A 27,211-nucleotide genomic window follows, 5' to 3' on the forward strand; every position below is an offset into this window, starting at 1 on the left:
AGCGTTGTTCATCTTATTTATTTTTTATTCTTCAGATTCAGGTAGTTTTATTAGGAGTCCACCTAATGGTGTGTTGGTCCATTCTGTGCTCTCTGTAGTCTGCCAGCACTGAAAGATTAAAATTTTTATGATTAATCTATGGAGCCCTGACATCCTGTGTAAACAAAAATAATGCGTAGCCACCCCTTATTAATGTGTGGGAACGAGATCCAAATGTATATCCATGACTTCGTAAGGTGTGTGAATGAGATGATTAAGTCATGGGCATGACTTACTAAGGCATGGGTACAAGTGCACAGCTTACTAAGATGTGGCCATGCATTAGGATCTTGTTCCCATGCTTTACTGGTAATAAAATAAATGCATTGTTTTTATTTATACAAGATGTCACAGCGGGGCTCTGTCACTGGCTCGATCCCCTGAGCCGACAGGACGTGACTGAGGTGCCCTTGAGCAAGGCACCTAACCCCCAACTGTTCCCTGGGTGCTGTGGATAGGGCTGCCCACCACTCCAGGCAAGTGTGCTCACTGCCCTCTAGTGTGTGTCTCCACTAGTGTGTGTGTGTGTGGTTTTCTCTGTTCTGAAATAGATATTGTCACACAGTGCGTATCATGAAATTCTTAAAGTATCTCAATATATTTTTGCCGTAACACCAGCTGGGATGGAGGAGCCACGCTCAGTGTGGGTAAAACAGAAATGTAGGATCAAAGTTGGGGCCCAAGTCTAAGATGAAAAAGTAATTCCTGCACAGACCTCTAAACCAGGTGCCCTTTGTATCAGGCGGATGAAAGGGTCACAACTGGGCACAGGCAACTTGAGACTGTTCAGTGTCCACAGCCCAGGTCGGTGCATGCAGCTGGGGGGGAATGTGTTCCTGGAGCATATTAGAGCCCCTGATACCCACTGAAGAACATCTGGACAGCACCTGTATGTTGTTGCTTACCATGTCACTGACACTTTTTGAAACGCCTCATTTTGCCCACACCACTTTTAAAATGTAAGCTGTTAAAAACATTTTATACAATAGCTTGTAACAAAAACCTGTTTCAAATGTATGGTCACTAAGACCATGCAGTAAAACGTCTTTGGCCAATCTGCTCCGTTAAAGAGGAATTACACCAATTTCCTGTTTGATGTGAAAAGCGCAGTCCTGGAGAAATTTAACAACTTACTTTACAACGGTGGTGATAGGAACCAGATGTCTGAGGTTTTTAATGTGTCTTAAAGCCACCTCACAGAACAATGTTCCATAAATTGGTCATGAATTCATTGCCTGACATTGTTTAATGGTAGTTCTAAGATAAAGATTTGGCCTAAAATGTGTTTTTAAAAATCAGTTCAGGGTGGAGATGTAGATGCAGGGTGATGTAAAGCAAAATAGTGCCCAAAGAAAACCTATTTTCTCTACTATTATTTTTCCATAATCAATATTATGTATAAAAACCGAGAACCTAGTGTAGGTTGACTGGTTGCTTTGGATAGTAAATAAAATGGCTGTAATTGCATTGTAGACATTGCGACCTGGGTTTCTCTACAATGCACCATTTTGCACCAAACCACCCTGAAGGGGCAGTCATGGGCTGGAGGTTAGGGAACCAGCCCTGTGACCATAAGGTCACCAGTTCTATCCCCTTGGCTGACAGTCCATGACTGAAGTGCCCTTGAGCAAGGCACCTAATCCCCAATTGCTCCCCAGCACCATGGATAGGGCTGCCCACTGCTCCGGACAAGTGTGCTCACTGCCCCCTAGTGTGTGTGTTCACTAGTGTGCATGTATGTGGGTGCTTCACTGCACAGATGGGTTAAATGCAGATGTCTAATTTCACAGTGTGCAAACACAGAGACAAATGGTTAATTCTATTCTGAATGGCTTGTTTTAATATTAACTATTAATTATGCACTAATGGTAAAAATCAGTGGAATTCCCTTCTAAACATTTTTGCGACCAGACTGACATGCAGGGTTATCATTGTGAATCTTTCTCACCTCGTTCAACTTTCATAGCACTTTTTCCACCCAGCCCTCATTATTGTGCCCACAAATTTTCAAAAAGTTATGCCCATGATGCTGACCACGTTCATGCCTTCATAGCTACAGTTCCACACTTGGATGAATACGTCTAGCATAATAAACATGTTTTCTGAAGTGATGAATCACACTTCTTTATCTGGCAGTCGGATGGATGGTTCTGGGTGTGGCAGATGCCAGGAGAATCCACAGCGCCAACAGTTAAGTTTGGTAGAGGAGGGATAATGGTCGAGGTCTGTTTTTCAGTGTTTTGTGCTCGGCCCCAGCGTTCCACTGAAGCATAATGTTAATGCTACCGCATATAAAACGTTTTAGACAATTACACGCTTCCAACTTTGTGGCAACAGTTTGGGGAAGGCCTTTTCGTATTCCAGTATGATTGTGCCACTGTGCAAAAAAGTGAGGTCCATAAAGACAAGTTTTATTTGGAGGAACTCAAGTTGCCTGCACAGAGCCCTGAATCCAACCCCACTGAACACTTTTAGGATGAACTGGAACATCAGTTGTGAGCCAGGCCTTCTTGACTAACACCAGGCTGTTACCAATGGTTTTACAATGGGATCTCCAACAAGCTAATATAGATGTGATGGGTAGGTGTCCACATACCTATGAATATATAATTTAAGTATACTTTGCAGGGCATCCGATATGCCCAATAGAATTATTACTGCCCAACTGTTCATCAGAGTGTGGATACCAGAGGACCACCGCTCACTAGATATTTGAGTGGTGGACAGTTCTCAGCACAGCAGTGATGTTATTTGCAGTGGCATGTTAGTGTTTTGCACTGATGCAATCATATTTGGCACAGCAGCACTTCTAGGGGTTTTCCACAGGGTGGACACTTACTGGGCACTTAATTAAATACACCTACTGTGTAGGTGTACACTTACACTGTAGCTCATCTTTTTCCATGAACAATTTCTGTTAGTCATCCTTTAACCCTTCATCAGCAGCCAGTTTCTGACCACAGAACCACCACTAGCTGGAAATTATTGGTCAGTGGACCGGATTGTTCTCAACCCAGAAGTGACCAGAGGTGGACAAAGTACACAAATCATGTACTTGAGTTAAAGTAGAGATACCCAAGGTAAAATATTACTCCAGTAACAGTAGAAGTCTTTACTCTAGACCTCAAATTGAGTAAAAGTACAAAAGTATTTGCCTTCAAATGTACTTAAGTATAAAGTAAAAGTACTAAAAGAGTAATTCTGGCTCTGATCTGGTCCTGTTATCATTTTTATAACAAGACTCACTTCATGAACTCATTTCAGGTGAAAGTCCTCCAGCGTCTCTTTGGTAAACCAGTCTTTTAATAGAACGTCATTAATTAGTGATGCTGACGTCTATTAAAATGATCATAAGCACAAAACACTGAAGGTAAACAGTTTCCATCAGGGAGAACCGAGTGGCTCTGAAATCACTTTTTACACACAAGCAAAGTTTCAGTTTAAGATTACTTTGTAAATTAGTTACAAGTTGAATAAAAACTGGCTTTAAACTCAGGATCACAGATAAGTTTTCCTTTACTGTGTTGATCTGTAGGCGTCTGTTCATAAACATAAACTAACCCAAACTAATTTACTATAAAATGAAAGTGTTTGTATGAATTCAGAAAACAAGAAACAGGTCAGTCACGACTGCATATGTGGACATATTTCTATATTGTGATCTATTTACACAAAGTTAGGTTGGTTCATCATTTAGGTGACGCATGTGCTCCGTTTTTACACTGCTGCGCTGACATAGAACCGTGTGATGCACTGGGTCAGTATGACCAACAGGTCAAAACAAGCTTAGAACAAAGTGACCGCTGGGCCCTGATTGGTGCTCTGGCTTTGCGCTTCTTTCGTTTTGACATGTTACGTTTTTATACACACAGAAACCAAAAGGAACGACAGATTTCTCAAAATGTAGTGAAGGGAAAAGTCAGATATTAGACTCTGAACTGTAGTGGAGTGAAAGTAAAAAGTTTCCCAAAATGGAAATACTTGAGTAAAGTACAGATACAGGAAAAAACTACTTAAGTACAGTAACTAATTACATGTACTTAGTTACTGTCCACCACTGGAAGTGACAGACGTTTTTCATCTAGATTTCTTCTTTTTCACATTTGGCAGTTACACACTCACTGCCCACTTCATATCTACACTCCCATTTTTTTCACACAGCACTGCAGTGACCCTAATACGGTAGTGGCATGGTGGTGGGTGTTGTGTTGGTATACAGATAATAATAGCAGTGTCTTTAAAAAAAATGAGTAAATGTCAAAATTCTTCTAACAAATTGTACTTTAATGAACACAAATGCATTGGGGACACAGCACATTCTATTCCAAAGCAGGACAATTGGGAAAAGTAATTAAAACTCAAATAATAATAATGATATTTCACAGAAAGTCAGAAACGTAATGTTCAAAAAAATAGCAGCGTTGACATCTTTTCTTGGAAACTCAAAAATGTACTGCACAAACTAAGAAATTCTTGATAAGTCAACTTGGTTGAGTATCCTAAACTAATATTTTGTTGCAAAACCACGGTTTCTGATAACTGCTTCACATCTGTGGTGCATGGAGTCAACCAATTTCTGGCAACGGTCAACAGGTATTGCAGCCCAGGCCAATTGTACTATATTCCACAATTCCCCTGCGTTTCTTGGTTTTGCCTCATGCACTGCATTTTTTATGTCAGCCCACAAGTTTTCTATGGGATTAAGGTCCGGGGATTGTGCTGGCCACTCCATCAGTTGAATCATGTCCGTTTGGAGCCATGCTTTTGCTCGCTTGCTGGTATGTTTTGGGTCATTATCTTGTTGAAAGGTCCACCTCAAAGGCATTTCCTCTTCAGCATATGGCAGCATGACTTCTTCCAATATCCTGATGTACTCAAATTGATCCATGATCCCTGGTATGCGATAAATAGGACCAACACCATAGTAGGAGAAACATCCCCATATCATGATGCTTCCACCACCATGCTTAACCGTCTTCACTGAGTACTGTGGCTTGTATTCTGTGCTTGCAGGACGTCTGACGTACTGTCTGTGACCCTTGGACCCAAAAAGAAGAACCTTGCTTTCATCAGTCCACAAAATGTTACGCCATTTCTTCTCAGGCCACTCAATGTGTTCTTTGGCAAATTCTAACCGCTTCTGCACATGTCTTTTATTTAACAGTGGGACTTTGCGGGGGCTTCTTGCTGGTAGGTTGATTTCAACAAGACGTCTTCTGATTGTACCAGTACTCACAGTCAACTGAAGGTCTTCCTTGATCCTCTTGGAGCCGATCATTGGCTGAGCCTTTACCAGTTTGGCTATTCTCCTATCCATTCGAGGAGTTGTTTTTCTTTTTCTTCCACGTTTTTCTGGTTTTTCTTCCCATTTCAAAGCATTGGAGATCATTTTCGCTGAACAGCCAATCACTTTCTGTACTTCTTTATAGGTTTTCCCCTCTTTTATTAGTTTCTTTATTAAAAAACGCTCATCTTTAGAACAGTGTCTTGAACGACCCATTTTTCTTGTTTTTTCAGGACAAATGCACAGCCAGCATGTCAGTTGCCTTGCTCCTTAAATAAGGATCACCTGTTTACACCCTTTTTTCCCCAGAATGCCCTCCCTAAGTGACGGCCTCCCTAATTGAACTCACCACTGCTATTTATTTGAACACACCCTTTTCAGTTAATCATTCAATTTCACAGAATCTGCAGTATGCATGGGTGGCCTGTTGGGTTTGTTGGTTTTCTATACCCTTATTATACCCTCCAAAAACTTACTTGTGGTGTAGAGGTTGAAATTTTAACAAAAACATTGATTTATCTTGCTGCTGTTGGGGCACTGCTATTATTTTGAGCACTACTGTAAGTGAATCACTTACCGGCCACTCTATTAGACACACCTACTATATTGGCCCACCTTGTAGATGTAAAGTCAGAGACAGTGGCTCATCTGTTGCTGCACAGGTTGTGTCAGTCATCCTCTAGTCCTTTGTCACTGGTCAGTTCCTGTTTACACTGCTGGCTAGACATTTTTGGTTATCAGTCCACTGGTGACACTGAGTCATGTCACTGTGTGTGTGTAAAGTTTAGGGTGAGCTGGTTCACATCATGTAACTCCTGGTCTGAAAACAGGTCCTACTCCTGAATGTGAAGCTACTGTCTCGTATCTGCATGATTTTATGTTCTGCTGCCAGACGATTGGCTGATCAGATAACTGCAGGAATGAGCAGCTGTACAGGTGTTCTAGTAAAGTGCCAAGTAAGTGTATATGAGGGCCCCCCAAACCCAAAAAACCACAATGAGGACCTGATCAAATGGACAATGCACTTACTTTTTACATCAAATTAACTTTGTAGTGCATAAGATTTCAGGGGATCTATTAGCAGAAATGGAATATAGCATACAGAACCATGTTTTCATAATCACCTGTAACTATGAACTGTTGCGTTTTCATTAGCTTAGAATGAGCCCTTCACACGTGAATAAGGAGAGGGCCCTTTTCCAAAAGTGGATGCCATGCTGTGCTGCCATGTTTATACAGCAGCCCAGAACAGACAAACACTGGCTCTATAAAGTGCCTTCCGTACTTTTATATTGGAGTGCCGGTTTGAATTTGGTGGCACTATATAGCACCATTTGGAAGATGTAGAAAGAAGAATTAGTGATTGCTGCCAGCGCTGGCTAATCACTTTGGGTCATGATGTTTGAGAACCCAAATTTTGTTGCATTAGCGCAAGAAAAAAAACACAAGGGAGTGTGAATCCTCAAATTCAAAGAGGCAAAAACAAGCAGAAGGAAAAGGAAAATGAAACCGCCAACAGCCGATCTTACACACTGCACCTTTAACTGCTTCTTCTTCTTCTTTCGGTCATCACCTGCCTCCATCCTGCCCTATCCACTGCCTCCTCTACTTTTACACCAACCATCTCCATGTCCACCTTGACTACATCCATAAACCTTCTCTGAGGTCTACCTCTTCTCCTTCTACCCAGCAGCTCCATCTCCAACATTCTTTGCCCAAAATATCCACTATTGCTCCTCAACACATGTCCAAACCATCTCAACCTGGCCTCTCTCCAAACTGCTCCACCTTCACCGTCCCTCTGATCTGCTCATTTCTAATCTTGTCCATCCTGGTCACTCCCAATGAAAATCTCAGCATCTTCATCTCCGCCACCTCCAGCTCATCCTCCTGTCTTTTAGACAGAGCCACAGTCTCCAAACCAGACATCATAGCAGGACGCACTACTGTCTTGTAAACCTTCCCTTTCACTCTTGCTGCTATCCTTCTGTCACACATCAGCCCTGATACCCGTCTCCACCCACTCCATCACCTCTTTTCTACACTGTCCATTGCTCTGGATGGTTGACCCAAGATATTTGAAGTCATCCACCTTCACAACCTCTACTCCTTGCATCTTCACCTTTCCACCTGCCTCCCTCTCATTCACACACATGTATTCCCTCTACACACTGCACCTTTAACTGCAGTCTGAATAATTCTATATAACTGCCCAAAGAAGAAGGCAAAGTCACATTAAACCATATTTAAAGTCAAATGCAGATGCATTTACCAGTATAAACTTGCATTTTTATTTGACAGATAAACAGGTTGAGGCTGGATATGTACATTTTTTTTCTCCAGAGTCCACAAACAACTCATTGTACATGGCTGCACATCCATGTTTTAAATATTCCCAATGCATTACAGTGACAGCACACATGGCTGGACAAAGGCCATTCCTGTAGTAGTGTTCTGGATTTACAAAGGTTAACATTGTTCATACCATAACCGCAAATAGCTATATGCTGGTAATTCAACATCCAAAGGAATGTAGTTTCTCACCATCCTATAGAGAACTCTATGTACATTAGCAACATGAAAATTGACAGGAACGCTTTGTGTACCAGAGCCATTTTAACCAGGCTGTCATGCAAGGGATACATCTTGCGTAGTTCATCATAACCTTATGGGCACTTACACATTTAAACAAGAAGAAATGCCTGCATATGGTACTCAGAAACAGAAAGAAGTAACTACTCTAAAAGTGATAGCAGTGCAGCCTACGTTAAGCTCTGCTGCAAGATTTAGAGTCATCTCAACAGGTTAAGACAACAAAAATAAGAATATTGTAGTGAGCCATTCCGTAATCGGCTAAATCCATCGGCTGAAAGTATTGCAAGTCGCTCACATATAACCGTCCTAAAACAAACATCATTTTATTTTGGAAAGCTTCAAATCCAAAGCCTCATGCAAAAACATTGAATGTCTTGTTAATATATATATATATAATCTTTTTGTCCAAAATGTACTTACAATGAGAACTTATCTAATGCAATAAAGACCTAAAGATTAGGTTAAATAGAAATCTTTTACATCTTAAAGTGATTTCAAAAACAGTATGGCACTCTGGCCTGGGTACACACAGAACATATTTCATTTCTTGACCTTTAAGGCTGGCCCCGATGCCAACATTAGCTGTTAATGACCAAATATTCAATCCAACCAGCCAGCATGCACTAGAACGCTCTCTGAAGTGAAGTGTATTTTTTAAATCCTGGATGCCATTTATCTATCTGGATCTTCAGGAAAACTAGCAAGTGCTTTAAAAAAAAAATCTTCATCTAGAGAAGGGTGCAAGCCCCAAACTGTACTGTATGATTTACATAGTAGCTTCTGTTCCAGTGCTTTCTATAGTGTTTACGAAGTCCTCGAATGCTAACAATTTGCTTGCTGTGGACGGTGGAGTGGACACAGCGAAGGCAGGCAAAGACACAGCCCATAACCGCGAGTTGTGAAGAGTGGCGGCGTGAATGTTTGGTGGGAATTGCTCTCCTCTCCTGTGATTTTCCACTGGAGAAATGTGTCCCTGGCTGACTGTTCCTGCGCCCCCACCTCACATTTCGGGCTGCTCAGCAGAGAGGCTTGGCCGTGGCTCTGGGGACTCGTAGCGCTGGTGGAAGTTGCGTTTTCGCAATTTCTCAGGAGCTTTTCGCCACAAAACAATCTCCTGGAATAGGAAAAAAAATGTTAATGCATTTAAACGCAACTTTCAAAACGTATATTTCAGGGATCTTAACGATGCTGTTCAGTGCACTGCTTACATAGTGTCATATAAATGGATGTCAGAGATATTTTATTAATTGTACTGTACCTGCTGTTTGAAGTATCTCCTATCCTCTTCATCTACCAACACTAGATTTAAGAAGTACCTCACAGAGAACTTCTTGTTTACATCTCTCATTGTAGCTGTGAGGTCGTAGCCAGCGAGGAAGAGGCGTATAGGGATGGACTCGCCTAGCAAGAAGACAACGCATTTACTTTTACTTGAACATTTATTTTGTTCCTCAGTTGTCAGCTATAACTCTAAATAATTTTCAATACAGTCATCTTGAAGGTTATTTAACCAAATGATGGTATTTGTGAGCATTCAATTGCAGTCACAATCCCAAAGAGAGCAAGCTTTGGATTTCCTTTCAAGAGTCTACTACTGATGCCTTAGCCAGAGAAATTGCAAACGTGACATAACGTGCCGATAAGCTAAGTAACCACAAATAAAATTCCTCGTACCCCAAAGACCACCGGGGGGGCAAAATATATCATGATATTAACAGACATTTTCACAATACACAATACAAATCGTGATATTTTGGCACACAAACACAATGCACCAGTAGTGCCACATTTTAAAAAACTGGGTGCAATGATTTTAATTCAACATTTCATACCAAGTGCTTTACTGGATCTAATTAAACAAGACAAGATTATATTGCCCATCTCTAGTACCAGACAGCTAAAGAAATCTCAAAAAAAAAAAAAAAAAAAAAAAAAAACACTACTATTTCGGTCCAACAAAGTAGAAACTTGCTCGAGAAAAAAGACAAAACTATTAGCTGAAGTCCAAGCCACAGCCTACAACTTTGCCTGTGGACACACATTTGACACTGGAACTGGCCCATTTATCTCCACCAATGACACTGCTACTGATATTATCAGCAGAACAAATACTGCCATCTACAGTCTCTTAGGAACAACCATATAAACCCCCCCCAGAGAGATCTTCTAAAAATGGAATAAGGACCCACATCAGTGTTAATATCCTTATTTGTGCTTCCTATCCATTATCATAAGTGTACACACAAACTCAATTCCAAAAAGTTTGGACAGCAAGTAAAAAGCAAATAAACAGAAAACAGAAAGCAGTGATGTATAAATCTGCTTTGACCTATATTTGAACAAAGGCAGTGCAAAGAAAAAAAAAATGAAAGTTTTATCTTATAAACTTCATTTCCATCTTAAACAGGTCATTTATATTTATTTTTGATTGCATCATCTTATACAGGTGATGCAATCTTGCCTGGCTATAAATGGAGCATTTAGGAATTGCAATGCCATGACATTTGTGAGCAAGGATGGGGCAAGGCTCACCACACTGGCAAAAACGCAAAAAAGTTTAATGCTCCTGAGTGAGCAACTGCAAAGATTTTAGGCAAACAAAAGCTGAGAACACAAGTACATTAAGGGAGAAGCAAGGCTTTCTGAAGTTTTGAACTGTTCTAAACCAAAACAAAATACTGCCATATTAAATGGTATGCCAAAAATAGTCCACAACCATTGGAAATGCGTAGTATTGGACGCAGCTATTGTGTTGAAAATCGGTTTGCTCCTTGAAGCTTTATTCACAGCGCACAAGGAAGACCTCTGTTGGTGAAGAGGATGTCGTGCAGTCAACACTGTTAATGGATCTTCTTAGATGTGTTGCATGATGTACTCTAAAAGGACAGATTTTCTGAAAACATATGCAATGCTGATGCTTGTCAACTGCCAGACAGATATAATAACTTTTTGTATGAATTTACTCCTTAAATAAATAAGATAAATGAAAATAAAATAAATAAAAACACTGACTGAATGATTAATTAAATCATACTTGTCACATGTGGAAATTATACACACACACACACACACACATTATATAATTTTATATATATATATATACACACACACACACACACACACACACACACACACACACACACACACACACATGTATATATGATTGTATTCAGTGAAGGGGTAGTAGGGGAGTGTTTGGGATACAGGAGAAAAAGTGCTTGTGCTACACTGGGACAGAGTTTTTTACACTGAAATATAAAAGGTGTGTATGATGCTTCAGTATGGAAGACATTTTATTAGTCTGCTGGGGTGAACAAGCAACTGTATCTGTAAAACCATCCATTTGCATTATTAAATGATACTTTTCAAAGTTTAACAGTGAATATTTAAGTGAATAAAGTTTTCAATAATTATTTTGCATTAACTTTATTTTGGGGGCAAGAGGTCTTAATATTGCTACACATGGAAACTCCTCCTGGACAGAAGGAAACACTTCAAAAAAACATGCAGCAATATAGCAATGTTAATTGGGTCTTATAAACAAATGAGAGTTTTCCTCGGTGATACTCTCATGAACCATCTCCTCTACACATCTCCTTTGAAATACGTCTCAAATGCTAACACAGAAACATTTCATCAGCAGTTTTCATGTTTTAGAAACCAGTCATTCAGTAAGATTCTTCTCGCTTAAAACCAAAAATGACTATGTTTTTGAAGGTAAACCAAAGCGCCTGGGTACTCTGTAAACAGTGGTTTGTCAGTTCAACCTGAAAAATTGCTTCATGTGGTAACGAGCAAGCAAAAAAGTTTAACAACTCAAACTACTCTGAATCAACAGTTCTTCAAATCAAAGTATTTATTTTGGTTGAATAAAACTGGTTAATTTACTTGTTGCTACTGATCAACAATGTTAGAGGTCTGCAGTTTGATGGCCTTATAAAATATTGCATAAACATTGTAGCAGGTACAGCTTGGGTCAGGCTGGTTTTCTAATGAGTGACTGTTTATGTACAATGTACAAATTAATTCAGAGTTTTAACTTAAAAAAAAAAGAAAAAAAAGTCACCAATCTGGCAACTTTAAAACAGTGAGTTAACTCAATGTAACACATTTATATTATACCATTATAGGTTCAGCCAGTTTGCATTTCATGGTTAAACAGATGAATGTTTTAGGGAGGAAATTTGCCTTTTTCAGGCATGTATTCTCTTGGTGGAACTCTCTAGTCACTAGTTTCACCATCAAAAGTGAGATGTAACACCACCACCGTCCCCTGGTGGCCAGAGCATTTCCCGTGTGAGTGACCGCAAGAGCAGTGTTGTTGAAATGTTTTTCTTTGTGGCTAATGCTGTTGTGTCCTGGGTCACTGTTTCCGTGCTGAGAGTTTTTGATGGTTTCCACAAATACAGCGTTTTTTTTTAAAGGCTTTATTTCAAGTAATGTATTTGCGTCCTCCTTTATGTCCTGATCTTAGCTTAGTTTGCTTCGTACTTGTCTGTGCATAAAGGGCAAGACCGAAAACCACCACAGAATGCCTGCGACGTTCGATCCCTCAAAAACCCCATTTAAAAAGCAGCATGTATCTGTGACTGATATCCCTCCATGGCCTTGGAAGTGCTTTGACTAACCACTGTCAATAAACAGTGCTGTTAAAAGGAAAGGTGATGTAACACAGTGGGAAACATGCTCCTGTCCCAACTTTTTTGGAATGTTTTGTAGGCATCAAAACAGTCACTGCCTTTAAAATACTGTTTACAGTTACAGAAGAATGTTTCAAATAGCATGAATCCAGGCCTACCTTTCACTGGTGCTCCGTCCATAATCTCATACTTGGCCACAGTTTCCGTCTCCGTGGTTGTACTCGGCCCTGTCAAAGGAATGTTATATGACTTATTACGGAATTTCACTCCATTAACAGAAGTAATTGCTGAGATTACCTTAAAGAACAACAACAAAAAAAAAAAACAATTAACTTTGTGGTGTCGTTTAACTACCATCTTCCCACAAGAGTACTGCACTTTTAGAATCTATTTCCTGAAGCCTTCAAACTAACGGTTCATGATCTTACCAATTCCTGTCATTTCTTTTTTGATCAATTGAAGCTCCATATGTTGGATTTTGATTCGAACCAGCAGAAAGTAGATTTTACCCACAATTACATCTTTAAGGTGGTATCTGTGGGGGGAAAAAAAGAAAGCTTATGTTAGATCGAAATAAGCAATGCTGAAATGGTGCAATTAACATAGTTCTTCAAACTGTAGTAATACAATCGCTAAAAATCTCGGACAGATACATCCACTTACTTGGATTTGTTGTACTCAAACTCTATATGTAGGCAGTCTTCAATGCCCACTTCCATCTTGATGGAATTGTTGACATCAGGGTAGGTAGCAAGCTGATGGACAATGATGTCATACTCTTTCACCAAATCAGACAGCCTCCTCACTATTGTTACCTTGAGGAAATACCTGCCAGGTATCAAAAGAACCACATTAAAATGTCTCGGGATTCAAACTAGCTTTACAACAGTACATTGAGAAAAAGAAAAGATTTCTAATTGAGTGCTCATGAACAGCCCAACATAAGCATGGCTTAGAGAAAAGGGCAAATTCTATGATATTGTTTAAACTTAAAAAAAAATTTTAAGTGGCTAAAACCATCATTACTACTTTAACGTTCAGCCTTTTTACAAAGCGTTGGTGTAATAAGAATAAGACCAACCTCAATCGCACATTAGCTCCTACATAGGACTCATACGGCTTCTCCACTTGCATGAATTCAAAGTCATAGCTGCGATTTTGGGTCAGCTCTCCAGGAAGAGCAAGCTCCTTCACCAGGTTCACAAACTCATGTGTGTTGCTTTTATCACTGAAAAGTTCTGGATGACAAAATAACAACAACAAAAAAACAAAACACACAAATAATTGTGCAATTTCTTTGACATACTATATCATAGAGAACTGACTAAGCAGACTGTCACTGCAGTTATTTTGAACTGGCTGCTGGTTTCATGCAGAGTGAGTAGTGTTCTGTCCATGTGACGACCACATGCTTTCCTAAGCCTTCCGCATTTCAAGGCTGAAGTGTGTGGCACTATTCAATGGACAGAGACATTCAGCAGTGCAGCAGTTACTGCTGCTTTTCATTTTTATTCTAGTCTCCACTCCATGACACTGTGTTTAAATGACTCACCAATCTGTCCAACAAACTCTATCCGAATTCCCTGATGTTCAAGCCGCTTGCCGGTCTGTTTTACATTGAGATTTACCTTGGGGGGAAATGGAAATGGTAATGAGTCTGTTACAAAAACAGCTGGCTTTATCAAGGACAACAGATGCTTAATATGTTTGTCTGCCCTCATCCTCATCAAATCAACAGTTTCTGTCGTTTCTTTCTTGATCTGCTAAAGCACCATGTGGGAGTAAGCTTCACCCACAAACACCTTTTGTATTAGTTCCGTTGCACTACTACAATAATTATATTTTTGCTATAAAGGCAAAGGTAAACCGCAAACTGGTCACACCGGCAGCATCGACCTGAGCTTAACAACAACACTACAGTCTGTTAATGATCAGCCTGATCACCCAGCACACTACACACTGAGCTCCACCAGCTCAGAGGACTGTATGCTGTGCACTTCTCTGACTGAGCCTTATTTCTAGTATATTTATATATTTATACTGTTACTGTTTATTTAAGATGTTACCTGAACATTAAGCTGCTACTCTGTACACTTTATATACAGATCACTGTTTACATCTTTTTTACCAATAGTATTTCTGCATTTACTGTACTGCAGTTCACCAGCACATTTCTGTCTATATACCTGATACACTTGAATATCTGACTATGCACTAACTGTCTATACGTCCAGTACACCTATAACACTTGCCTATGCACATCTTGTCTATGTTCGACGCCTGTACCTACTGACCATGCACATGTCTGTCTTTTACTGTCTTTGTCTTTGCACTGTTTACTATGCATCTTTTATTACTGCACTGGAAAAGTAGCCAGATAGTGTTTCGTTATACTGTACTACCCTGTATTGTATAATGACAATAAAGTTGAATTGAATTTAATTAACTAAACATGTGATGCACACAATATCATTGCACTAATTAAACTGAAATTACAAACTTCCTTCCACATTTCAGTGAATTTTCAAATAGGTATTCTGTTGGGCTAATGATGCAAGACTCATAAACCTTAATATGTGCCACAAGCACTCACCAAATTTCCCTGTAAAACATTTATTTACAGACCACCAACTACGGATCTGTACCCTTTTCTCTAAGCTTACCTTTCCGGAAACAGACTCCCCATCATAAAACAAGTAATGTTTCTCCACTTTCCCATCTTCTGTCTTCAACTCTGCTGTTTTTCTGCTCTCAGCATCATTTAGTATGACATCAATTTCACAGATAGGACCAAACAAACCACCAAGGAAACTCTGAAATAGTCAAGTTAGAGGTTAAAACCCACACCTGCATGACAGAGAAGAAAATGTTTGCAATGCAATGCTTGCATAAAAAAAGAGACCACTTAAAGGTCAGGTTGCTTTAAATGCACATATTATTCCATTTTCACATGGCGTCACTGGGCTAAAAAGGCAAGGGGACACGTAAAATGCATCTGTATCTAGATACACGTTACATGCCAAGCCACTTTGATTCAGTTTTCACATATACAGGAATCCCTCTATAACATCTGAACATATTAAAAAGGGGGATTCCACTGATTTCTCAAAATTTGTGAATAGTTAAAATGATGTATGTCATTCAGACCGGTCTGATATGAAATGCTCAATCGTAGAGGAACTGGACCTCTGAAGTGTTTAATGTCTCTAGCCTCACAGAATGTGTGTGCATGAAACGGTTATGACAATGTTTATGGCGGTCTGCTTCTCTAGTATGCCTGAAACATTGTTTTACAATAGTTTTGAGACAAACTTTTGGCCTAAAAACATTTTTATATCCATTCCCGGCAGAAAGGTACATGCCAGGGATTTACCATCATCAACGTTACACATATAAACTCTGAAGACACGTGTAGGTGCACTGGTTCCCATCACCACCACCTCTGTAAAGAAACCTGAGTTTACACGTTTCTCTTCAATGTACCATTTCACATCAGACCAAGACTTTATTCACATCTCAACCAATTAATTATGGTGAGAAATTTGAAATTCCTCTTTATAATCCAAATTCAATAATACAACATATACATCCTTAAATTTTCATTTGTTTAGCTGTTAGAGCTGAAACCTCTCACGTATCACAGCAAGGTAACTCAGCAAGCATCCCAGAGAGACAGCTTTTATATCTCTGCCTCGGATCCCCGCGGAACACGTTTTACATCTCTGCCTCGGATCCCCACAGAACAGTTTTTATATCTCTGCCTCGGATCCCCACAGAACAGTTTTTATATCTCTGCCTCGGATCCCCACGGAACAGTTTTTATATCTCTGCCTTGGATCCCCACGGAACAATTTTATATCTCTGCCTCGGATCCCCACGGAACAGTTTTTATATCTCTGCCTCGGATCCCCACGGAACAGTTTTTATATCTCTGCCTCGGATCCCCACGGAACAGTTTTTATATCTCTGCCTCGGATCCCCACGGAACAGTTTTTATATCTCTGCCTCGGATCCCCACGGAACAGTTTTTATATCTCTGCCTCGGATCCCCACGGAACAGTTTTTATATCTCTGCCTCGGATCCCCACGGAACAGTTTTATATCTCTGCCTCGGACCCCCACGGAACAGTTTTATATCTCTGCCTCGGATCCCCACGGAACAGTTTTATATCTCTGCCTCGGATCCCCGCAGAACAGTTTTTATATCTCTGCCTTGGATCCCCACAGAACAGTTTTATATCTCTGCCTCGGATCCCCACAGAAGTTTTTATATCTCTGCCTCGGATCCCCACAGAACAGTTTTTATATCTCTGCCTCGGATCCGCGCAGAACAGTTCTATATCTCTGCCTCGGATCCCCACGGAACAGTTTTTATATCTCTGCCTCGGATCCCCACGGAACAGTTTTTATATCTCTGCCTCGGATCCCCACGGAACAGTTTTTATATCTCTGCCTCGGATCCCCACGGAACAGTTTTTATATCTCTGCCTCGGATCCCCACGGAACAGTTTTTATATCTCTGCCTCGGATCCCCACGGAACAGTTTTTATATCTCTGCCTCGGATCCCCACGGAACAGTTTTTATATCTCTGCCTCGGATCCCCACAGAACAGTTTTTATATCTCTGCCTCGGATCCCCACAGAACAGCTTTTATATATCTGCCTCAGATCCCCACAGAACAGCTTTTATATCTCTGCCTCGGATCCCCACATAACAGTTTTATATCTCTGCCTCGGATCCTCACAGAACAGTTTTATATCTCTGCCTCGGATCCCCACAGAACAGTTTTTATATCTCTGCCTCGGATCCCCGCGGAACGGCTTTTATTATGATTACTGTAACTGTCCCCTCAGACCGCGAACGTCAGGCAAATTTGTTTCTGTCCAGTTTTACGCCTTTCCAGGAGAACGAAATGTGCGTTGCGAGTGTATTTATGTTAAGACGTATTTAAAAATTTCGTTAAATTGCACAGCAAGACTTAAAGCAGCGTTAGCTTTAGCTATCGCGCTAACTTTGCTAGCTAAGCTAAGCTAAGTTAACCTTGCTGCCACAGCTAAGTTAACGTTACCTATGGAGTGCACCGGGGCACTCGCCTGATGAGTACCGTTTAAAAAATGAATAAAATCAAGCAATAATTCTGAAATGTGTAATTCGGTAGCATAGTTAGTACGTTAACGCTCTTATTAACACGCACCTCACATTTAGGTTAACGGGTGGCTAAAATCTGTTTAGCGTCTAAGCGAACACGCCGAAACGAGTCCATAACTTGCCAGTCGCTAATATCGGGTTTTCGCACAAGACAAGCAGTTGCACTGGATTTAAGGGATGAAGTGAGAATTTATCACCGAGTAGCGTTAACTAACATTAGCACACGGATCCACACCCATTCAAATCGGTCTCTACTTTCCTGCCCGGCCTTGTTTTGGCCACTTTTCCTCCACGGTTTGGGCGATGAGGGAGCAGAGCGGGTTTTCTGTCTTGCTGCTGACTAACTGCTGCTCTCAGTAAAATACATTACAGTGTGTACATGCATGCAGTGCGGTCAGTGCACTTTCCCCAATAAACGCACCATTTCAGCAGGTTTTCGGCTTAACGTCGTACAGTCCCAGCGACAGCTCCGTGCTTGGACCAACAGCAACACACTCTCTCTCTCTCTCTAGCTCTCTCTGTCTCTCTCTCTCTCTCTCTCTCTCTCTAGCTCTCTCTAGCTCTCTCTCTCTCTCTCTAGCTCTGTGTCTCTCTCTCTCTCTCTCTCTCTCTCAAGCTCTCTCTAGCTCGCTCTCTCTCTCTCTAGCTCTGTGTCTCTCTCTCTCTCTCTCTCTCTCTCTCTCTCTCTCTCTCTCTCTCTCTCTCTCTCTCTCTCTCTCTCTCTCTCTCTCCTGTGAACTTGAAAACATTAGGAGTGGATATGGAATTTTTCAAAACAAAAGTCGGGAATGAACGTTCGGCCAAACACAACTAGTTAAGTTAATATCACACTGTAAGAAACTGCTGAATGTCTACAGTCCAGTCTGATACTTCTATAGTAATCCATAAACTACACAAATTCACCGTCCGTATACTATTCACCTCTTACAGTTACTCTATCGTATTTGTGTGGAATCCTTAGTGAACTACAGTAACAGCAATTCACATTAAGAGTATATCTAGAATCCTATTGAAATGCATGTAGATTTACTATAGATCTGTTTTATAAGCGTTGCTGACTGACTTCCTTTTGGCCTTTTCCCATGCTAATCATGCTTATATATAATAAAAAATAGCCCAGACTGGCTAATGCATCCTCAAAGCAGCTAGGTGTATAAATCTCAATCATGGATCCAAATATATTAAGTTTTTACAGTCTCATAGAAAAGTTGTGCCTGTAACGTCACTGCTATGATCCATTACCTGTTGCTAATAGATGGCACTTGTCTGCTGAGCTCCTGAAGTACCATTGTGGAAAAAGAAAATTAACAGCATTGTGTTCACTTGCAATGGTTTTGTATTCCCTTGCAAAATCCATTGTGTTTGCAAGGAAATGCAAAGTTATTGCGTTGGAATGCAATGCTATTGTCGATCTTTTTAACCACAGCCCTTAGGGGCTCTGTACATATCCTCTTTTCACTAGAGTAGCTCAGAAGAGCATGCTGTGGTTATATGACCTCAGATCAAACTAGCAAAAGTAGGCAAAATGTGGTGTGTAGTCAGATGTACTACTGGTCAGATATCCTGGTGTGTAGTCAGATGTACTACTGGTCAGATAGACCGATATCCTGGTGTGTAGTCAGATGTACTACTGCTCAGATAGACTGATATCCTGGTGTGTAGTCAGATGTACTACTGGTCAGATATCCTGGTGTTTAGTCAGATGTACTACTGGTCAGATAGACTGATATCCTGGTGTTTAGTCAGATGTACTACTGGTCAGATAGACTGATATCCTGGTGTGTAGTCAGATGTACTACTGGTCGGATAGACTGATATCCTGGTGTGTAGTCAGATGTACTACTGGTCAGATAGACTGATATCCTGGTGTGTAGTCAGATGTACTACTGGTCAGATAGACTGATATCCTGGTGTGTAGTCAGATGTACAACTAGTCAGATAGACTGATATCCTGGTGTGTAGTCAGATGTACTACTGGTCAGATAGACTGATATCCTGGTGTGTAGTCAGATGTACAACTAGTCAGATAGACTGATATCCTGGTGTGTATTCAGATGTACTACTGGTCAGATAGACTGATATCCTGGTGTGTAGTCAGATGTACTCCTGGTCAGATAGACTGATATCCTGGTGTGTAGTCAGATGTACTACTGGTCAGATAGACTGATATCCTGGTGTGTAGTCAGATGTACTACTGGTCAGATAGACTGATATCCTGGTGTGTAGTCAGATGTACAACTAGTCAGATAGACTGATATCCTGGTGTGTATTCAGATGTACTACTGCTCAGATAGACTGATATCCTGGTGTGTAGTCAGATGTACTACTGGTCAGATAGACTGATATCCTGGTGTGTAGTCAGATGTACTACTGGTCGGATAGACTGATATCCTGGTGTGTAGTCAGATATACTACCGGTCAGATATACTGATAACCTGGTGTGTAGTCAGATGTACTACTGGTCAGATATACTGATATCCTGGTGTGTATTCAGATGTACTACTGGTCAGATAGACTGATATCCTGGTGTGTAGTCAGATGTACAACTGGTCAGATAGACTGATATCCTGGTGTGTAGTCAGATGTACTACTGGTCAGATAGACTGATATCCTGGTGTGTAGTCAGATGTACAACTGGTCAGATAGACTGATATCCTGGTGTGTAGTCAGATGTACTACTGGTCAGATAGACTGATATCCTGGTGTGTAGTCAGATGTACAACTGGTCAGATAGACTGATATCCTGGTGTGTAGTCAGATATACTACCAGTCAGATATACTGATATCCTGGTGTGTAGTCATGTACTACTGGTCAGATAGACTGATATCCTGGTGTGTAGTCAGATGTACTACTGGTCAGATAGACTGATATCCTGGTGTGTAGTCAGATGTACAACTGGTCAGATAGACTGATATCCTGGTGTGTAGTCAGATATACTACCGGTCAGATAGACTGATATCCTGGTGTGTAGTCAGATGTACTACTGGTCAGATAGACTGATATCCTGGTGTGTAGTCAGATGTACTACTGGTCAGATATCCTGGTGTTTAGTCAGATGTACTACTGGTCAGATAGACTGATATCCTGGTGTGTAGTCAGATGTACTACTGGTCGGATAGACTGATATCCTGGTGTGTAGTCAGATGTACTACTGGTCAGATAGACTGATATCCTGGTGTGTAGTCAGATGTACTACTGGTCGGATAGACTGATATCCTGGTGTGTAGTCAGATGTACAACTAGTCAGATAGACTGATATCCTGGTGTGTATTCAGATGTACTCCTGGTCGGATAGACTGATATCCTGGTGTGTAGTCAGATGTACAACTAGTCAGATAGACTGATATCCTGGTGTGTATTCAGATGTACTACTGGTCAGATAGACTGATATCCTGGTGTGTAGTCAGATGTACTACTGGTCAGATAGACTGATATCCTGGTGTGTAGTTAGATGTACTACTGGTCAGATATCCTGGTGTGTAGTCAGATGTACTACTGGTCAGATAGACTGATATCCTGGTGTGTAGTCAGATGTACAACTGGTCAGATAGACTGATATCCTGGTGTGTAGTCAGATGTACTACTGGTCAGATAGACTGATATCCTGGTGTGTAGTCAGATGTACTACTGGTCAGATAGACTGATATCCTGGTGTGTAGTCAGATATACTACCAGTCAGATATACTGATATACTGGTGTGTAGTCAGATGTACTACTGGTCAGATATCCTGGTGTGTAGTCATGTACTACTGGTCAGATATACTGATATCCTGGTGTGTATTCAGATGTACTACTGGTCAGATAGACTGATATCCTGGTGTGTAGTCAGATGTACAACTGGTCAGATAGACTGATATCCTGGTGTGTAGTCAGATGTACTACTGGTCAGATAGACTGATATCCTGGTGTGTAGTCAGATATACTACGGGTCAGATAGACTGATATCCTGGTGTGTAGTCAGATATACTACCGGTCAGATAGACTGATATCCTGGTGTGTAGTCAGATGTACAACTGGTCAGATAGACTGATATCCTGGTGTGTAGTCAGATGTACTACTGGTCAGATATACTGATATCCTGGTGTGTAGTCAGATGTACTACTGGTCAGATAGACTGATATCCTGGTGTGTAGTCAGATGTACAACTGGTCAGATAGACTGATATTCTGGTGTGTATTCAGATGTACAACTGGTCAGATATACTGATATCCTGGTGTGTAGTCAGATGTACTAATGGTCAGATAGACTGATATACTGGTGTGTAGTCAGATGTACTAATGGTCAGATAGACTGATATACTGGTATGTAGTCAGATGTACTAATGGTCAGATAGACTGATATACTGGTGTGTAGTCAGATGTACTAATGGTCAGATAGACTGATATACTGGTATGTAGTCAGATATATTACCAACTTTTGCACTGTGTAAATGTTTTAGGAGCCTAAGAGAATCACAGGTAAAAGGCAATTTAATTTTGCAATAAGTTTCTTCAGAAAAACACTAATATTAGACTGATAAGCAGAGATTTTACTTACGTCAATATATTTGCTAAACCGTTTTCAAATCTCTCCTCGAGGAAGTCCAGTATTATATGTAGTTACCATTCAGTACCTGCTTTGAATCAACCAATATGTGTGGAATTTAATAAATCAATGTGATAGCTGGGGGTATCAAGGAGAAAACTGGAAACAAAACTTCTAAGTAGCTCAGAAGACATCAAGTACTTTTTGGAAAACTAAAAATACAGTAAAAGTTACATATAAATGGTTTTAAGCAACTTCCAAAGGTGCCTAAGACTTTTTCACAGTACCGTGGAGATTAGACTAAATCATCCTAAACACAGATTGATTTTCAAGCAGTAACATCTTCTTACATCCTTCTAGAGGGTCTGTGTGCCTGTACGAGATTTTAAATAAAAAGACTGTACACAATTTTTTAAATACATTCTGTGAATTGTTTAAATGTAACACAAACCTCGTTTCATGACATTTAACAGGACCCAGTAAATAGAAAACCACTGAGTGAAACTACCCATTTTGTCATCAAACCAGGACACATTTCCTCTTTGGTCTTTTTCTGCTGTTAAATCAACTGAACAGCACAATTTTCTACGGGTGTCACGAAACAGGTCATGAGAAATTGATGTCAGAGGAAACTTACTAAAGATACTCAGCCTGAATGTGTGATAACACCCCTTCGGTGAAAACAGGAAGTCACAGAGAAGTCAGTTTGTGTTCAAGTCATGTATACAGTGTGATGTGTTGTCTGAAGACGCTGCACATTTCTTTCCCAAGAGTACCGGAGAGGTCATATGACAAATGAATCATCATCAGTGATCTAACTGCAGCTGGAAATAACAAGTCATCGATGAAGAGCCTTAATGAGAACACACTTCATGATGATCACCGTTATTTCACATATGTTTGCAGTGTATCCGTAACACAGTTACGTTTGTGAAAAGTGTGAAACATGATCGTTTGCAATGTGTTCACAAGACACAAAGGAAAAAAAATGATAGATGTGAAGGAAGACTTTTAATTGGCAAATAAAATGCAGTTGACAATGCTGCCTCATGACAGGCAGATACAAGAATGAATTATGTTACAGATCCGTTCCATTTCCAGCATTTAGGCTACTGATTCCAGCTACATGATTATGTATTCCTGTAATATCATCAAATGTTAAAATAACAATTGCACCACATCACTTGGTCCCAAAACATCAAACATTAAACAGCATTTATAAAAATACTAAATCGGCACAAAAGGTATAAACATAGTTATATTTCCATTGTTTCCACTTTTATATTAGCACTGCGTCTGATATCGACCATTAAAAGTTTTCACTCCAAAATACTCTCTATTTGATCATTTAAATATTAAATATTTTTTTTTATTTCACCGGACATTATGGTTCAACACAAATTTAGGCGATTCTTCAAAATTTCACATTAAATTTCTCACACTGGAATTGATTTATGGGTACTAAATAATTCTCTCCTGATTAATGCTGTGCAGTATAACAATACTTTACACTGCATTGCTCAATATGCAGCACATATCACAGAGCAGTCTGTTTCTAGACTTCTCATATCATCCATTTCATTGACTGACAAACAGAAAAAGAAATAAAGCAGTTATAGGGACTTTAAGGCCTCTTATCCTGAGAGTCCTTACAAAAAGACCTGACACCTGAATGACATCAAAAAACACATGGCACATGGCAGCCTTCTACTGGATCATGTTATCTTGTCTCAAATCTTCTGCAGTCAGCTTTGGTTCCACTTGCCCAGGAGATATGTAGCTTGAGTAATCAGTCTCACCACTGGCCTCCTCCTCCACGACTGGCGCCTCTACCTGTGGACCATCGTCGATCCAATTCTTGTCCACCCCAGGCACATTGTCAAATGGGTCCAGATCACCAGAGCTTTCTCCAGACTGCTCTTCTGTTTCTGTCTCAGGGATGTCTTCACTGCTCTCCACTGGAACTCTAGAGGAAAAACAGAAGCACAGAGCCAAAGTGAACCGACATCCTTTCGCCCTTCCTGTCTTTTTTTTTTCAAGCGGCCAGGAATGTTCCTTGCCCAGTCCACCATTTTGTCTGCTTTGTTCAGAGAACAACGCACTTGAAGCCAACAAACAAGTGTGCTCTAGCAGAAACTACCAAATATGAAAGTGAACTAAGTGCTTCAGATTTAAAAAAAAAAGTGCCTTAAACTGTGTTAGTGACAGTAGTGGAAAAAAAAAAAAAAATCAAGAAACGGAAAACAGAAAGTATTCTAAAAAGCCACAAAGAGGAAAAGGTGTTGCATGTGGAACATTTTGTTTGAATGCACTACAATATTTTAGCAGGCCATTTACTAAAACTTCACTGAAAAAGTGGACAGTCTGAAAAAAGGCAGGTTATCACTTTAAAAGCAATTGGACAGTCAAGACACATAATGACATAATGCTCTGTTGGCAATTCAGACAGACAAAACCAACAACAAATAAGCCTCTGTTGTTGTCAAATGTCTGCACTAGCCTACCACGTTCAGACAATATAGCTCCAAAATGACAGAACTGTACAGTGAATTGTAATTACTGTGTTTGCGACACAGACTTGGGATATGTGCGGAGTTAAAGGACCAACAACACTGCGTTGCATAACATGAGAAAAACTATAGTAATGTAAGAAAATGTAATCAAGATGTCCACGAATCAACTATAGCACACATTCGGTTCGCTTGGCCAAAAATGAAAACATATACATCTGTATAAACACATATGCGTGCAAACAGATTTCCAGTGATAAGTTGCTTGTTTTGCCTAATATTGTTTTTTTACGTTCTTTCTTTTCTTTTTAGTTTATTAAAAAGAATTTATTTCAATATTCTACATAAACAAAAGGTAAGAATTTCTAATAGATGTTCAAGGTATTTTGGCAATCAATTATACCTTTAAAGGGGCCATGGCTTTATCAGTTTTTTTTTCTGATCCCCTTATTTTTATCCCTTAAAAGGCACTAAGTTCTATGCTGACGTACTACATAGGAAAAAGATAACAAAGCAGATAACAATCTTTGTGGTTAATTTCATCACTATAATGAGTGAAGCAAGAGTAGAAAAGGCTCATGATGTGCTAGGTAGATAAGACAATATATGCAACAAAATTTAGAAGAAGTGTTCTGAAATCATTTTTTCAGAGTCCTCTTTAGGAGACACTGTCTGACTGACGGACAGAGTCTGTGTGCGGAACATACTGAGGAGGAAACCGTCTAATGGTTTGTGTTCGCCTTCCGGCCATTTAGAGTCATCATGATTTGACATTTTTCCCAGATAGACCTGTTCAGCACTGGAGTGATAACTTTATATTATGGCCTTATAGTAATAATAGTAACAGCAATCTTCATAGTAATAGTTATCTTACTATAATAGTAAAACAACGCAATTTCTTAAGATCTGTCGAGGCCTCTCTTCCTCTTTTATCACAAAGTTTCTTCAAGACAGCAATGATGGAAACTCATCCATCAAAAAATGTTTCGCACAAGTCTGACTGGTCATTCACCCAAAGAGGTCTGCTTCATTGTGAAACTCAGACCTTACTGGAATTGTTTGGCTGCTGAGGCACATGTTTTGATGGCTTTACGTGGAAAAACACAAAGTCATGCCTTTTAATAACAGAACTGAAAATGACAGCATGAAGCAGCTCCCCCCAAAAACTCATACTTCTGTCAGAAAATGATGCAACTCTTCTCTGAACCCTTAGTTTCGAGTGAAAAAGAGGAATAATGACACAGTACTCACATGTCTTTTGTGGCACTAGCGGGAAGTCGCTGGCTAAGCCCTGGAAGGTCAATCAAAGGCCCTTGCTTTTGGACACAGTTCGGATTATCGCCATCAGGTCTGCAGTTCACCCACATATACCTGCCTTTGGTTGGGGCTCCTAAATTCAATCAGACAGAAAATAATGGTTAGAGAGCAAGTCAGGAAATCCCTCCATACTTCAAACATCATACATACATACACACTGATGTCCCAAATTAAAGTCCCACTACATTAACTTCCATTTAAATTTACGTTCATTCTTCTGTAAAGTTACTACCATTTGGCAGATACAAGGTTCTGGTCAGACAGCGAATCCAGCATCTGTACAGTTCAGCCTACAGACCCGTTTTATTAAACAACGTCACTGCTGACTTCCCTACACCGGCTGGGCTGAGGACTGAAGTAAACTAGCCGAACTGTGGGTGAGGGACAAAATTGCTCTTATTAATTCGATAATTTAGGCTTAGTATTCAGGAATTTGTACATTAAAAAGTCACTTGTGGCAGCTCTAATGTGTTATTTTATTTTCGTTTTTTAACCCGTCTGGACTGTTTTCTCTCTCTTTCTCTGTATTTTGTGATACAGAAAATGTATGTAGGCTATAGAAAATGAAAAGTCGACAACAGAAATGAGACTGAAGCAAGAGAAAAGTACGTACCCAGTACGTTATCCTCGAAGAGGCATACGAGGAGGAAGGCAAGAGCTATTCTACAGCAAAACCTCATCGTAATTTTCTTTCCAAAGAGCTGAGCTGAAGTGTGCGTGGTGACAGAGAAACCTCTCTTTTCTTCTCTCTCTCTCTCTCTCTCTCTCTCGCTCTTGCTCGCTCTCTCTCTCTCTCTCTCTCTCTCTCTCTCTCTCACCCAGTCGCTCTTCCCGGCCACTGCGCATGCGTCAAGGTCTGCCGAACCCAAGCAAGCCACAAGCCACTACGTTTGGCAACAGCTTCAGTATCTGTCGTGTCGGAAAGCGTGTAGGCCACACGTTTCCCCATCTACGCTCTACTGCTGATTAAAACTGGGTTTTAGGAACCGGCCGAAAACAACTGGCTATAACTATAACAGAAGTATAACAGAAACACCTCTTTAATTCCGACAACTGTCCAGCCAAATCATACTGAAATCTGCAATAACCATAGACATACATTTATAATGATATACACATTTTTTTTGGTAATCTTGCCTCTGTACACCACCA

The 27,211-nt window shown here is 40.3% G+C and overlaps 2 protein-coding genes across 2 annotated transcripts; both read right to left on the reverse strand.

The window, feature by feature from the left end:
* Nucleotides 1–7,590: 7,590 nt before the first annotated feature.
* vps26a (VPS26, retromer complex component A) lies at nucleotides 7,591–18,105 on the reverse strand. Its single transcript, XM_037538798.1, is given in 10 exon segments — nucleotides 7,591–8,989; nucleotides 8,991–9,032; nucleotides 9,177–9,319; nucleotides 12,717–12,785; nucleotides 12,987–13,093; nucleotides 13,222–13,386; nucleotides 13,640–13,796; nucleotides 14,111–14,186; nucleotides 15,222–15,371; nucleotides 17,923–18,105. Coding segments are annotated over 10 exon segments (1,182 nt in total). The 5' UTR covers nucleotides 17,947–18,105; the 3' UTR covers nucleotides 7,591–8,740.
* A 5,118-nt stretch (nucleotides 18,106–23,223) lies between these two features.
* srgn (serglycin) lies at nucleotides 23,224–26,830 on the reverse strand. The gene is made up of 3 exons (XM_017686118.2): nucleotides 26,673–26,830; nucleotides 25,994–26,132; nucleotides 23,224–24,198 (listed from the first exon to the last, which is right to left on the reverse strand). The coding sequence occupies exons 1-3, from the start codon at nucleotides 26,737–26,739 to the stop codon at nucleotides 23,940–23,942; spliced, it is 465 nt and encodes a 154-aa protein (XP_017541607.2). The 5' UTR covers nucleotides 26,740–26,830; the 3' UTR covers nucleotides 23,224–23,939.
* Nucleotides 26,831–27,211: the final 381 nt, after the last annotated feature.

The sequence above is a fragment of the Pygocentrus nattereri genome, chromosome 5 (genome assembly GCF_015220715.1).
Source record: "Pygocentrus nattereri isolate fPygNat1 chromosome 5, fPygNat1.pri, whole genome shotgun sequence".
Lineage (NCBI taxonomy): Eukaryota > Metazoa > Chordata > Actinopteri > Characiformes > Serrasalmidae > Pygocentrus > Pygocentrus nattereri.

Bases quoted from the DNA above. Each gene is read 5' to 3' on its own strand.
- srgn (XM_017686118.2), bottom strand. From the start codon at position 26,739: ATGAGGTTTTGCTGTAGAATAGCTCTTGCCTTCCTCCTCGTATGCCTC. The intron at 26,133-26,672 runs GTACGTACTTTT...GATTGAATTTAG, and splicing joins CTTCGAGGATAACGTACTGG to GAGCCCCAACCAAAGGCAGG. The intron at 24,199-25,993 runs GTGAGTACTGTG...TTTTTCCTCTAG, and splicing joins GCTAGTGCCACAAAAGACAT to AGTTCCAGTGGAGAGCAGTG.